Genomic DNA, 12867 nt, shown 5'->3' on the forward strand with positions numbered 1-12867 from the left:
GGGACGCCGAGACTCCGTGCTGCGCCGCGGGGAGGGCCGGGCCGGGGCTGGGGAGCGGGTGCCCCCGGAGGGAGAGAAGGCGCCGGGCCGGGGGGAACACGCGCCCCGGGTCGGAGATGGCCGAGTGGGGGGGAAAGGCCGAGGGGCCGGGGGAGGGGGTCGTGCCTGGATGGGGGTGCCGATCCTGGGACCCAGGAGAGAGGCACCAGCGAGGGCGCAGTACCGCGCAGCGCGGCTAATGGAGGTAGAGCGCGGCGGAGAGCGCAGCAGGACCTCTGATCGCCATCGCCAGACGCGCAACTGAGAGTGGGGAAGCTGCTCCGCCGGTTTCCTCCTCCAGCACCCTGCGGGAAACAGGAGCCCGTGATTCGGCGGCCGCGCCTGGGCCTGCCCCCTCCCGGGCCCCGGGGGCTTCCGCCAACGCCCCGGCGATGCCACCGGCTGCGCACGGGGAGAATGAGCCCTTTGTTCCCCCTCCCCCCCGCCGCACCCGGGCGCCTGCCGAGAGAGGCTCCCCCGGGGCAGCGTGCCAGCTTCCCAGCCGCCCCACCCTCCCGTGGGCCCAGCCCCGGAGCCTGGCAGGCGGGCGGCACCCCCACTATAGGTGCCAAGCCCGGGAACTGGAGCAAAGGGCGGGAGGGGCCGGACCAGGCCACGTTGGGGCGGGGTGCCCCCCAGGGTGCTAGGGCGGGGTGGCTGGGAGGGGGCAGTACCAGAGCTGGCAGGGGCAGACGAGTTCTCACGGGTCAGTGATGGGCGCTCTGGCCCACGCCAGCCGGGCTGTGCCTGCCGGGCCACTGGCTCCTGGTCCTCTCCAGCTCTGGCACATGGCACGCCCCACTGGCCTGTGTCTGCCCTGCCTCATCCTCACCTGGTCAAGCTGCTCTTTGCCATCTTCCACCCCAAACACTTCCCAAACCCCTTCCAGAGCCCAAGGGCACAAAGGGTTGCGGCCTAGGACCTCTGGGAGGGCCTGGGCTCAGGTCTGTCCCTGGTCTAAGGGCCTTGATTTCGCCAAATGTCTGGAGAGGTCATGGGCCCAGATGAGCTCCCACACCGGCTCCAGACCCCGGGCTGTGAGTGTCTGCCCCATCCCCAGGGTTCCTGGTGCTTCCAGGCCAGGGGCTGGAGAGGCGCCCATGGGAGTGGCTCCCGGGAGAGCACAGAGAGGAGGAGAGGAAATGGAAAAGCAGGGCACCCTCCACCCGAGGAAGCATCCCGGCTCCGCTGCGGGGGTGGTTCCAGTGCAGACACAAACAGACAGATTCAAACACACACAGACAGATTCAGACTCACACAGAAACCCACACGCCCAACGGGCGCTTCCCTTCCCCTCAGGCACCCACCTCCCACCCTCAGCTACCCTGGCTCCCTTCGGAAGCCATCCTCAGCCTGCCTGGGACAGAAGCTGCACTCCCTCTTTCCCATCCCATGGAAGTGATGGGTTCTGGATGCCTCTAGCTTGGTCCCAAGTCACACCACCATCCGGGCAGAGGGAAGCTCTGAAGAACCAGAAGCCTTCCTCCTAAGGGATGAGCAAGGCCTAGAGCCTTCTACCAATTGAGAATAATGGGGGTCCTGGGGAGCGGGGGCCTAAAGGAGCGGGCACTGGGCCGGACTTGGGCTGTGTTGGCATCGATTCACCCTGCCCCTGGCCTCCCCCCAGAGGCCAGTTCTGTGGCAAGGCAGGCTGGTAGGGGTTGTTTACATGACTGAGTAACACTCCCTTCCTCCCCAGCTCCCCTGAGGGTGGCTGGGACCTGAGTGTGCCAGGGGAGATGCTTGTAGAGGGTCTAACATGGACTGGAGGCCCCAGGCTCTGAGGCCCGGCCTCCCACTTCCAGCCTGGCTCCAGGGGTGAAGGTGAGGGACTGGGGTGTGCCTGTGGTCCCCCATCTGTGTCCTCTGGCCTCCCTCCTCAGCAGCTGAAGCTTGTGGGAGCGCCAGGGGGAGATTCCTGCGGCTTGGGGCCTGGAAGAGGCCAAGATGGGAGCCTGCGCTGTTCAGAACCCTGAAAGCCTATGACTGACAACCCCAAAGGGGTTTGGGACTATCCCAGGGGTGTGGGGCGGATACCCCTCTACCCCACTTGCCATGTCTGCTTTGTCAGGCCACAGTCCCTGGACTAGAGCAGCAGGGCTCTTGGAGACAGGCTGCTGAAAAGCCCAGGGGCTCGTGGGGACTTGCGGGGTGGAAGGAAGGACCTCTTCCCCACCCTCACCCAGCTCCCCATCCCGCTTTGGGGCCCATGCCACAGGCCCACAGAGTCCTTGCAGCCGGCTGTTCTGTGCCTGAAGACGGAGCAGAGCTGAGGAGACACACAAAAGACACAAACACAGAAGGAAAGCCACACGGCGCGTGGACACAATGCCAGACTCGTGGACAAAGGCAAGCTGACCAGCACCCCCAGCCGTTCGTGGACCGAGCCCCAGCCCCTCACCGACCCCTGGCGCACTGACACACACTCGCTCGCTGACATACGCTCGTGCTGACGGGCACAGCAGCACTCACGAGCCGGCGGCCCTCATGCCATCCCCAGAGCCCCTTACCTGGGCAAGCACAGTGCCCCCCGGGCAGAGCAGCCCCCGGCCCAGGGGAGGGCAGCAGGCGGGGGCGGGGGAAGGAGCCCCGGAGAGTCAGGCCAAGCTGCCACTAATCCGGGCAGGGAGAGGGGGGGCACCCACGTCAGAGCGGGGACTGCCGGGTGGAGGGCATCTGAGGACATCCCCTCCCACACACGCGGCCGTCTGGGCACCTAGCCCTGCTTCCCCAGCCCCTCCATCCTTCAGACAGCTGAGGCTGGCCTCCCCCCACCCCACCCCCACCCTGTGGCAATGCCTGGGGGGGATGGGGGAGGGGAAATACCAGGCGAATTCTCCCAGGACCCGTGGGGGTGGGGGCAGGGGGTGGGGAGGAGGGGAAGGGAAGTGTGGAGATGCGTTTGGAACCCGGAGGAAGCTCCGAAGCAGATGCCACCCTCCCCTCTCGCCCACCCACCTACATCCCTGACCTAATTCCTCTTCTCAGTCTGCACCTCCCAGTGCGCTTCCTCCTCCCCCCACCTCCCCTCCCCTCCAGGTTACCCTCACAAGCTACCCACCCGGGAAGAGGAAGCCAGCTCCACTCTGCCCTGGGCTCGGGACCTTTGTGCCTACCTGGAAACACCAACTGTGGCCCCCAGGATTTCTCCAGCAGCAGAGCATCCTCCTGCCCAGGCATCTGCCCCCTACCCAGCTCTTGAAACCCCTGGTCCCTGATGCTGGGTAGAGGACGGAGCCAGAGCCCGGGTGACACCTCCTTAACCCCCTCAAGGTGGAGGGCAGTGCCAACCAGCCCCGACCCAGCTTGGGCCAGGGCTGTGTCAGAACTATAGGCTAATCAGTGGCAGCTAAAAACACAGCCAATGCCTGCGGCACACATGGAGGCTGGAGATGGGGAAAAGGACCAGGACACGGAGGGCCCCAGGCCGAGAGGGACAGTGATGGGGGCTGAAGAGACAGAGAGGGAACGGAGCCACCTGGAAGGGCCAAGGGATGGCAGTGGGTGGAGAGGAGAGAGAAGAGAGGGGCAAGAACAAAGGGCCATCTGCACCCAGAAACCAGGATGGATACGGAGGAGCCCCTCAAAAGCAGACAAGCTGCAGGGGAGGGGAGGAGTGAGACCAGGGCACGAACCGAGTGGGGCAGGGGCCAGGACTCAGCGGAGGTATGCAGCTCTAAGGGGGCTGGCTGTGGCAGCTTTATGTCCCCACCAGCCCTGATCCTGCTGGTGGTCTACTGTCTGGTGGGGAGGAGAGGGTTGAGGGTGCTTAGGCTGGCTGGCACACAGCCTACTCTTCCTAGAGAGGCCAGGCCAGAGGAGGTGGAGGGTGAGACAGTAATCTCCTCCAGTGTACAACCATGCTGGGCAAAGGTGAGGTCTCAGGGGTTCTCAGAGAGGCAGGGCTGGCTCTCAGGGAAGCCCAGTTGACAACCAGTGCCCTGAGCCTTCGGGTCACATGTGTGCTCACCCAGAAATGCCCCAGAACTTGGACTTCTGGCTCCTTCCTCTCTGTCCCCAGCATGTGTTGGACTTCATACAACTGCAGTCAGCCGTTCACCAAACCCGTGTTCTAGCGGCCTTGGCATGTTCAAGGCTTGGCGGTAGGCCCCAGGTGATGCAGAGCACAAAGGCAGAAATCACGAGGCCATCCCACCCCCACCCCCACCCCCGGCCTCCCCCACCCAGAACTTATGGTCACTTGGCGCATTTGTTCTTTCACCAGCAAAACTCCTCCAGGCCTCTTAGGTGCTGGCCCGGTGCTGGGCGCTGGGGGTGTTGGGCTTGTTCATGAATGATTACAAGATGCTTCTAGTCCCGCCCTGGGGAAGTCAGGGGAACTTCATGGAGAAGGTCAGAGAATGAGCAGGACTTCACCATCCAGTCGCGAACTTACAAAAATATTTCACTGTGGTTAGACCATTTGTTCCAGGCTGAGCTACAACAGTGTGTAAAATACGTCTGTTCTTTATGAAGTCACAACACAGTGGGGGAGAAAAGGCAATGTGCTCAAGGCAAAAACAGAAGTCTGTGCAAGAACAGAGGTGGTGTGGTCCAGACAGCAAACCACTCTGAGGTGAGGGAATGCTTGCAGAGGGCTTCCTGGGGAGGCGATGTCTGAGTGGGGTTCAAAGGGCAAGTAGAAATGGGACAGAGTTGGATGGTGGAGGAAGAGCATGTCAGAGGCCAGCATGCATAGGGCCACACGCAGCCACCAAACAGTCTGATGAGATGGCGAGGACAAGGCATCCTAAGCTCCGCCAAGGGGCTTGGTAGCCCTGTGGCCCTCTCCAAGCACCCATCCTAGGAGGGAGGGCAAGTGAAGCCCCCGCCCCAGTGAAATCTCCCTCACCACCCCACGACTTCAGGCCTCTCCCCAACTCTGTTTTCTTTCACTGTTTTGTTTTGCCATTCACCACATGCCCTTCTGGGTTTGTTATTTATTTATTTTTTGGAGACGGAGTCTTGCTGTGTCATCCAGGCTGGAGTGCAGTGGCTCAATCTCGGCTCACTGCAACCTCTGCCTCTCCCGCTCAAACAATTCCTGTGCCTCAGCCTCCTGAGTAACTGGGATTACAGGCACGTGCCACCATGCCCGGCTAGTTTTTGTATTTTTAGTAGAGAAGGGGTTTTATCATGTTGGCCAGCTGGTCTCAAACTCCTGACCTCAGGTGATCTGTCCGCCTCAGCCTTCCAGGGTGAGCCACTGCGCTTGGCGCCCTTCTGGTTTTTTCTTTGTTTGTTTTTTGTTTTTGTTTTTGTTTTTGTTTTGAGATGGAGTCTTGCTCTGTTGCCCAGGCTGGAGTGCAATGGCACGATCTTGGCTCACTGCAAGCTCTGCCTCCCGGGTTCACGCCATTCTCCTGCCTCAGCCTCCTGAGTAGCTGGGGCTACAGGCACCTGCCACTGTGCCCAGCTAATTTTTTGTATTTTTAGTAGAGACGGGATTTCACCGTGGTCTCGATCTCCTGACCTCGTGATCCACTCGCCTCCGCCTCCCAAAGTGCTGGGATTACAGGTGTGAGCCACTGCGCCCAGCCAGCCCCTCTGGTTTTGTTCCCTCGGTTTGGGTACATGGATCCTGCCAGCCTGCCTCTATCAATGCAACACCCAGGCAGAGGTGCATCAGGAGTCAGGGCCCCTGGCTCACAAGCAGCACAATGGTACACAAGTTGTTGTGGCTCTCCAAGCCTCGGTTTTTCATCTGTAAAATGGGTATAGCCCTGTGGGTGCGGTGGCTCATGACTGTAATCCCAGCAGTTTCAGAGTTCAATGCAGGCGGATCACTCGAGCCCCAGAGTTCAAGAACAGCCTGGGCAACATAGGGAGACCCTGTCTTTACCAAAAAAAAATACAGTAATTAGCCAGGTGTGATGGAGAGTGCCTGTAGTCCAAGCTACTCAGGAGGCTGAGGTGGGAGGATCCCTTGAGTCCCGGAGTTCAAGGCTGCAGTGTACTATGATCGTTCTGCTGTATTCTAGCCTGGGCGATTCAGTGCGAACCTGTTTTAAAAAATGGATATAGTCCCGGCCGGGCGCGCTGGTTCAAGCCTGTAATCCCAGCACTTTGGGAGGCCAAGACGGGTGGATCACGAGGTCAGGAGATCGAGACCATCCTGGCTAACACAGTGAAACCCCGTCTCTACTAAAAAATACAAAAAACTAGCCGGGCGAGGTGGCGGGCCCCTGTAGTCCCAGCTACTTGGGAGGCTGAGGCAGGAGAATGGCGTGAACCCGGGAGGCAGAGCTTGCAGTGAGCTGAGATCCGGCCACTGTACTCCAGCCTGGGCAAGAGAGCCAGACTCCGCCTCAAAAAAAATAATAAAAAAAATGGATATAGTCCCTACTCGGTAGGCTTGTTGGGAGGATTCAAGGAAATCATCTCTGTAAAATGCCCAGTACAAGGTCAGGCACACAGCAAATATTCCATACGTGTTAGTCTCTGTGTCCTTGCCTCCCAAGCAAGAATCATCTCCTTCACTCTGGTACTGCTTAGTGATTAAGTGCACAGACTCTGGAGCCAGACCGCCTGATTCCAAGCCCTTCTGCTACCTACTAGCTGTGTGACCTTGGGCAAATCACTTGCCCTCTCTTTGCCTGTTTTCCTGTTTGTAAAATGGAGACTATAAGACCAGTATGTACCCATCCCCCACAAGATCGTTATGAGAATTAAATTAATATATGCCAGGGGCTTAGAGCAGCGTCTGCGTGGGCAGCCACGCTCTGGGCGCCAGCCGTTACTACTCCCTGCATCCCTGCAGTGTCTGGCAACATGTCTGGTACCTGCTCGAAGCTCAATATTCATTTTTGAATGAATTAATGAGGAGATAAGACAACCCCACGATGCAAAGGCAGGCCATGTTGGACGCCAGTGAGCCCCCATATGTGAGAAGCTAAATCACCGCAGTAGATTAAGAGCCTCCCCCAAATAAAACCCAGATAATCCCCACACCAAGAGTTAATCCACACTCTGGGGCCACTCCAGGTTACCACCCTGTTTCCCCTCTTCTCATCCCACACTCTCACCCACCTCTTTGCTTAATCAAAAGCAGGGAGGAGGAGCAGGTGCGGCCGTGGCAGAGGGGTGCACCCTGGGCATCGTGGCGAGACCAGCATCAGGGGCAGGAGAGGGCAGAGCTGGGTACCCCAGTTGCCTCAGGAATCGGAGGAGTTGGAGTGGAGCCAGCCAGGCAAAGAGCCTCGGTCTCAGGAGAGCAGAGGAGACTCCTTGGATGGGGCAGGCTAAGGACCAGTGACCACAAGCAGCAGGCAGGGCCATTGGAGGCCTTCTGAATTCCGCCAGGCCCCGCAGGGTGAGGCTCTGGCCAGTCTCCCAACCCCACCCTCCTTGACCTGGAAGCCGGGGGCAGCCCAGATCCTGGCCACTGCTGCCCTCTGGTGGCCACTCCTCAGAGGTGCAATGGTGCCCCTGCTGTTTCCTGAGTATTTACAGAACTAAATGTCCCCAGAGCTGCCCCAGGGGGCTCCTTCTTCAAGGCTCCTAGAGGAGATACTCCTCCCCAGGCCTCTTCTGCCTAGCTTCGACCTTCCTATGGGAATAACATGCTGCCCCAAGCCCCTCTTGCCTGTGCTCCCACTGGTTTCTCTACAGCTGCACCTTCCTGCCAAGGCCTAACTTCTGCCTAACTGAAGTTTTGGGTTCTGACCCCTCCTCTGGACTGGTCCCCACTTTCCCATCAATGCCCTCAAAAGCTCCCCAAGAGCTCCTTTGTGCTGCATCGCAACTCTCTGTCAATGGTTCTGTCTCCTCCAGAGGACTGGGCTCCTTCAGCCTTAGACCTAGGCTGGGACTGGGCTGTTGTTCAATTTCAAGGGAGTGATGCGAGCAATGGGAGTAAGAATCAGGAGAAACAGAACCCCTTTATGTATTTATTTATCAAAACATTGGCAAACCTGACCTCACTCACCAACACACACACACAACCAGGACATACGCGCCAGGCCTTATGAAAGGCTATCAAGTACTTTGAAGGACAGGAAGGAATGAACACACCCAGGTGGACGTTTAGTTTCATTTGCAGGGGTTCAGGGACGGCTCTTGTCCCACAACTGGGGAAGGGAGAGGACAGAGCAAGGCAATAAATAGAACCCTGGGCCCAGCCTGCTTTGGTACATTGTGGGTGCATGTGGCCTTGGCAGCATCTGCTCCTGGCCCTTAACCACCAGCAGGAGTTAGGAGGGCGGGGCCCAGGCAGTTGGTGCAGGCAGGCCAGATGTGCTGCCAAAGGTCGCTCCAAATAGCCCTGGAGCCCTGCAGGGCACGAGGTAAGAAGGGGCCAGATGCCGCAGACCCTAGCTGTCCATGTCTGAGGGCACAGTCTTTTTCCTCGTCCGAACCTTCAGGGAGCGTGAGGTGCCCTGGGGAGAGAGGAGGCACAACATGACGGTGGGGGGAGCACCAGCCAGCAGAGCCCTCCTCCCTCCTGTCGTCCTCCCACACTGACCTCCCGCACTGGCGGCTTCCTCTTGACCACACGCAGGCTCTGGCTACGGATTAGTGGCTTCTCTCGGGGCCGGGCTGGCGCCCGGGGGACTGCCTCAGTATCCGACCAACACTCATCCTCGGTGTCGCTGTCCTGCAGGCCCCCAGCCCGGTACCCTGTGTGGAGGAGGTGAAGCTGAAAGCCTGCGGCCAGGCCAGCTCTTCCTCGAGCCTTGGGGGAAGCCATGGTGCGAGTGAAGGAAGCCATCCCTCCTGGCATGGCTCTGGGTCCCTCTGCCCACTCACCAATGGGTGGCCTCCGGTGGGACACCTGGTCCTCCAGGTAGAGGGGGTCCTGGTAGGCAGGGGCAGGCACGTCAGGGATGGAGCGTAGGTCCTGCATGGAGAAGCTCCGCAGCCTGCCGGCCAGCGCCCCCTGACTCTGTAAGGGGGAAGAGGCTTCAGCGGGGAGACTGCCCAGGGAAATCGGCCAACCAGCTAATCACTGGGGCTGAGACGCAGAAGTGAAAACTGCTTAGCAAGCTTCTGGCCCCGCGCCAATGTGGCACCAACAGGAAACCAAAGTCAGAGAGCAGGAGCCGCTGCTCACGCTCAGTGCCAGAGCCAGGAAGGAAGGTCTGACTCCAGTTCCACGCTTCTGCCAATATCCCCTGTCACTTTCTCACCCCTGCTTCCCAGCTGCCATCTCTGGGCTCCCTGGCAGAGGAGCTGAATGAGCCCAAAGGGCCTTAGCGGTGGGATGGGGGCTGCTGGAGGGCTGGGGGCCTGGCGCACCTTGGTGGCAGCCTGCACAGCAGCCGAGGCGGCAATGTTGAGGCCCCGCTTCCCGAAGGTGAGCACGGTCTCGTAGCTGCGTTCCTTGGCCTGCACGATGTACGCGTCGATCTCCTGGGGACCCGATGGGGAGGAGAGCTCAAGTGGACAGCCAGAGTCCCTCTTCCTCTGCAGATTCTGAGAAGCCACTGATTGTGGCACCACCCAGCCCAGCCCAGCCCAGCCCAGCCCCAGCTGGTGCCCAGAGCCACAAATCTGGGCCACAAACACACACCAAGAGCAGGGCCACCACCCATTCACACCTCAGTGACAGGCCATGCTCCAGCTGCTGCCACCACTACCCCCAAACCAACTTCCATCCTCAAAGGTCATTCATGTGCACCCCACCCGATTATCCCAGAAGATGAGGTAGGCTGGGCCCTGTCAAGGTCCTGCACCTCAACAGCAGCAGGACTGGGATAGAACCCTGGTATCCCCAGCATCCTAAATCCCAGGTCCAGAGCTCTTTCCCTCACACCCACCCCTAAGCCTCCCTTCCCGCCTCCCCCTGGGGTACCTTCTCATGGCGGGACAGGGACGGGTGGACAAACTTGCGGTAAAGCAGGCTGGCGCCTTTGGTGTAGGGTGAGAGCAGCCACAGCACAAAGGCCATCTTGATCTCATAGTAGAAAGGGAACCTGTCACAGCGCAGGGGGCAGGGTGAGCCAAGGAGCAGGGCTGGGAGGGGCCACCCCGACCCATGGTTTGCGGACCCTGTGTCCATACCAGGAGATAAAAATGTCTGTAACGATCTCTGCGGCCATGAAGAGTGCAAAAACAATCCAGTACATCATCCACCGCACCTGTGGGGTGAGAGCGCAGAGGTCAGCCTGGGGCTGGCAGCACCAACTCCCAACCCGGGCCAGTCTAGCCCAGAGATTCCAGGGAGCCTGTCCGGCTGCATAGCTGCTTTCCCCCACGCATGGCTGGACAGGAGCTCTGAGAAACTGCTGCTCATTCCTATGCCCGCCTCCAACAAGCTTCACCCACGAGGTCTTCCACAGGCACCCCAATGGCCTGCCCTCTATCTATACCCTCTTGAACAGGGCCCATTCTCTCTCCCTCCCCACTCCACTCAGGAAGTGCCACATGACCTTGCCCCTGGAGGAGGGAGAAGCCAGCTCAGACCCTCCCCACCTCACGGAGTCCTACTACACACACCCAAACCCCCACGCTCACATATTCACGAATGTTCTTGGTCTTCACAGCCTTATAGGAAGCATAAGCTGGACACAGCATCCCAAACACCAGCCTGGAAGAGCAGCCATGGGGAGTGTGAGGGGCACTATGCCCCACTCCCACCTTGCCAGGTGGCCATTTCTCCCCACTGGGGTGCAAGGTGGCAGTACCCGCCCTGTTTTTCTCGCTTGGCTTGTACAACCTGTGCCTGAGTCAGAGCCCTGGAGGCCACCTCCCCACCCTGCTGTTTACAAACATCCAAGCCTGCCCAGGCCTGCACCGGTGGCCCATGGGTGCGTGATGGAGCGAGAGGATAGCCACTCCACGAAGTGGGTGAGAACACCAGACTGTGCCCTCCCATGGGCATGCAATCAGGCTCATGGTCACCAGACCTGGTACTGCCGGGCTGCAGAAGGTGCTATGGGAGCCAGGTGTTGGCGTACTCAAAGGTGAGGAGCAGGATGGTAAGTCATGTGACTGCTCAGATGGCAAGCAGGCACCTGGATTCTCCGCCCACAACGTGCCATATCACCTTGTGTTTGCCAAGGGGCAGTAAAGTAGGCCTGTGGCCCTCGGCCCCAGGCATCTGTTTGCAGTGGGTGTGGCGTGTGGCAGGGGTCGTCCTCAGCCGACGAGGCTTGGTGGGGCGGGGAGTGGGCGGTACCCCAGACACCGCGTGCAAGCCCACAGGTCCGTTAACCCTGGTAGGGAGTGCTGGAGGGCGGAGCTCAGAAAGTTCCTCCTCCCATAGACGTCCACAGCTTCCACCACAGGGGCGGGACGGCACCCCGGGGTAGTGGAGGTCTGAGGGCGGCCATACTCACACCACCAGGCGACAGATCATCCAGGACACCATCTTGCCGGCCTTGGGGACGTGGGGAGAACCCCAGGAAGCCGCTCAGAAGGACGTTCACTCAAGGGCTGGAACGGGGGGGATCAGGGCAGTTGCGGGAAGCAGAGGGGCGATCCGGCTGTTCCTTGGCGGAGGCAGAGCCCGCCGCCCACGGCCTCCGACTGTGCAGTTCAGGGGACCTGGAGAACGGGGAGACCCGAGGCAAAGCGGCCCCGGCGGGGAGGAAGCCGACTTGGGAGCGGGCGCGCCCCGCGGCCGGGACAGTTACAGCTCCCACCCGCCCTTCCTGCTGCGGAGAACCCGGCGCTCGGCCCTTGCTGCTGGTCCCGCGCTGGAGCAGGTCGCCGCGGTGCCAGCGCGCCGGGCCACCAGCACCGGCCTGCAGGGCGGAGTTTGCAACTCACTTGAAAGTTGCACGGAACCGAGTGCTGCCCAACCCCAGGGCTCCGGCTCGCCACGCAGGCGCAGTGTGGCTGCGGAGGGGGCGGGGCGAGGTCAGGGAGGCGAGAGGCCGGCCCCTTAAAGGGGCGATGTGCCGCGGGACTCGCGCGTGGGGCCCACAGTGGAGTCACCTTCCCAATCGGAAAGATTAGAGCGTGGGAAGCTGTAACGAAAAAGCAGGGGGAGTGTGGGGGTCGGCACACAAAGAAAATCTGGACTCCAGAGTTTTCCCGACCCTTAACTGGCTTTTCCCGGTGTCTTTCCCTCTCGCCTCATTTTCCCCTCTGTGAAATGGCTAAAGGCATGAGATGTGGTTGGTGGGGTAGAGGGGAGGATCTCTGCAGGCTCAGGCAGGAAGCTTGGCTGAGCGCCCCCAAGTCCGGGTCTCACACCAGTGGGTCCAGGAGGGAAAGGGGGGAGGCGTGGGGGGAGAGGGAACCTGAGGGACTCTTCGCCCCCGCAGGTTTCAGGGGTTCCCTTCTCTCTGGGATGCCTTTCCAGAGCCCTGACTCCGGGGCAGGCTGACCGCGATGATTTGAGGCATTCTGGATAGAGCTCCCAGCTCCCACACTCCTTCTTCAGCAGAAGTTTGAAATTCCACCTATTCCTCTGAGCCAAATACACAAATATCACTGGGCCCTTAATAGTAGTATCAACCATTGCCATTTTGTAATGCACGTTCGCACGCAAGGTCTTAGTCTTTGCAAACATCCTTTTTACCATGTAGGAAATAGGATGCTCAGTGGTGAAAAGCAACTTTCCCAGTATCACCCAGTGGTATTTATTTCCGGCTGGTGGCTACATGCTTGGCTTGATCAGTCTTCTGAAAGATCAGCAGCTGCAGGCTGAGTGGTCCTGCAGAGGGTCGTGGAACCCGAGAAGTTTCTCTGGGCCGGAGGCAGACACCAGGAAGAAGGGGGAAGGCTCTAAAACAGAAGGCAAACGTTGCTGCTTCTACTACTTGCCCTGTGAGGTTTCATTCTTTTTGACATCTTCAGCTTACTGCCTCTGTTGTTCCCTCTGAAAATAGTGTCCCTCCCACCCTGCAAAGGGTGGGAGCAAAGCTGTCCGGGCGTGTG

General features: G+C 59.9%; 1 protein-coding gene across 3 annotated transcripts; it reads right to left on the minus strand.

Annotated features, from left to right (window-relative positions):
* Positions 1 to 7915: 7915 nt before the first annotated feature.
* On the minus strand, positions 7916 to 11802 carry REEP4 (receptor accessory protein 4). Of its 3 annotated transcripts, XM_007961866.3 has the most exons (8): positions 11319 to 11802; positions 10495 to 10567; positions 10042 to 10118; positions 9833 to 9953; positions 9277 to 9390; positions 8788 to 8923; positions 8504 to 8658; positions 7916 to 8417 (listed from the first exon to the last, which is right to left on the minus strand). In XM_007961866.3, exons 1-8 carry the CDS (start codon positions 11348 to 11350, stop codon positions 8352 to 8354), a joined length of 774 nt encoding a protein of 257 aa, XP_007960057.3. In that variant the 5' UTR covers positions 11351 to 11802; the 3' UTR covers positions 7916 to 8351. The 3 variants fall into 3 exon arrangements, with proteins under 3 accessions (XP_007960057.3, XP_007960058.3, XP_037839626.2); XM_007961867.3 differs by lacking the exon at positions 10495 to 10567; XM_037983698.2 differs by lacking the exon at positions 8504 to 8658.
* Between the last annotated feature and the right edge of the window lie 1065 nt (positions 11803 to 12867).

This window comes from Chlorocebus sabaeus, chromosome 8 (genome assembly GCF_047675955.1).
Source record: "Chlorocebus sabaeus isolate Y175 chromosome 8, mChlSab1.0.hap1, whole genome shotgun sequence".
Taxonomy (NCBI): Eukaryota; Metazoa; Chordata; class Mammalia; order Primates; family Cercopithecidae; genus Chlorocebus; species Chlorocebus sabaeus.

What these genes read in the sequence shown, in the direction of transcription:
- REEP4 (XM_007961866.3), bottom strand. Translation starts at nt 11,350, where the DNA reads ATGGTGTCCTGGATGATCTGTCGCCTGGTGGT. An exon ending in CCAAGAACATTCGTGAATAT is followed by an intron (nt 10,119 to 10,494) that starts GTGAGCGTGGGG and finishes CTCACCCCACAG; the next exon opens with GTGCGGTGGATGATGTACTG. An exon ending in CCCTGTCCCGCCATGAGAAG is followed by an intron (nt 9,391 to 9,832) that starts GTACCCCAGGGG and finishes TCGGGTCCCCAG; the next exon opens with GAGATCGACGCGTACATCGT.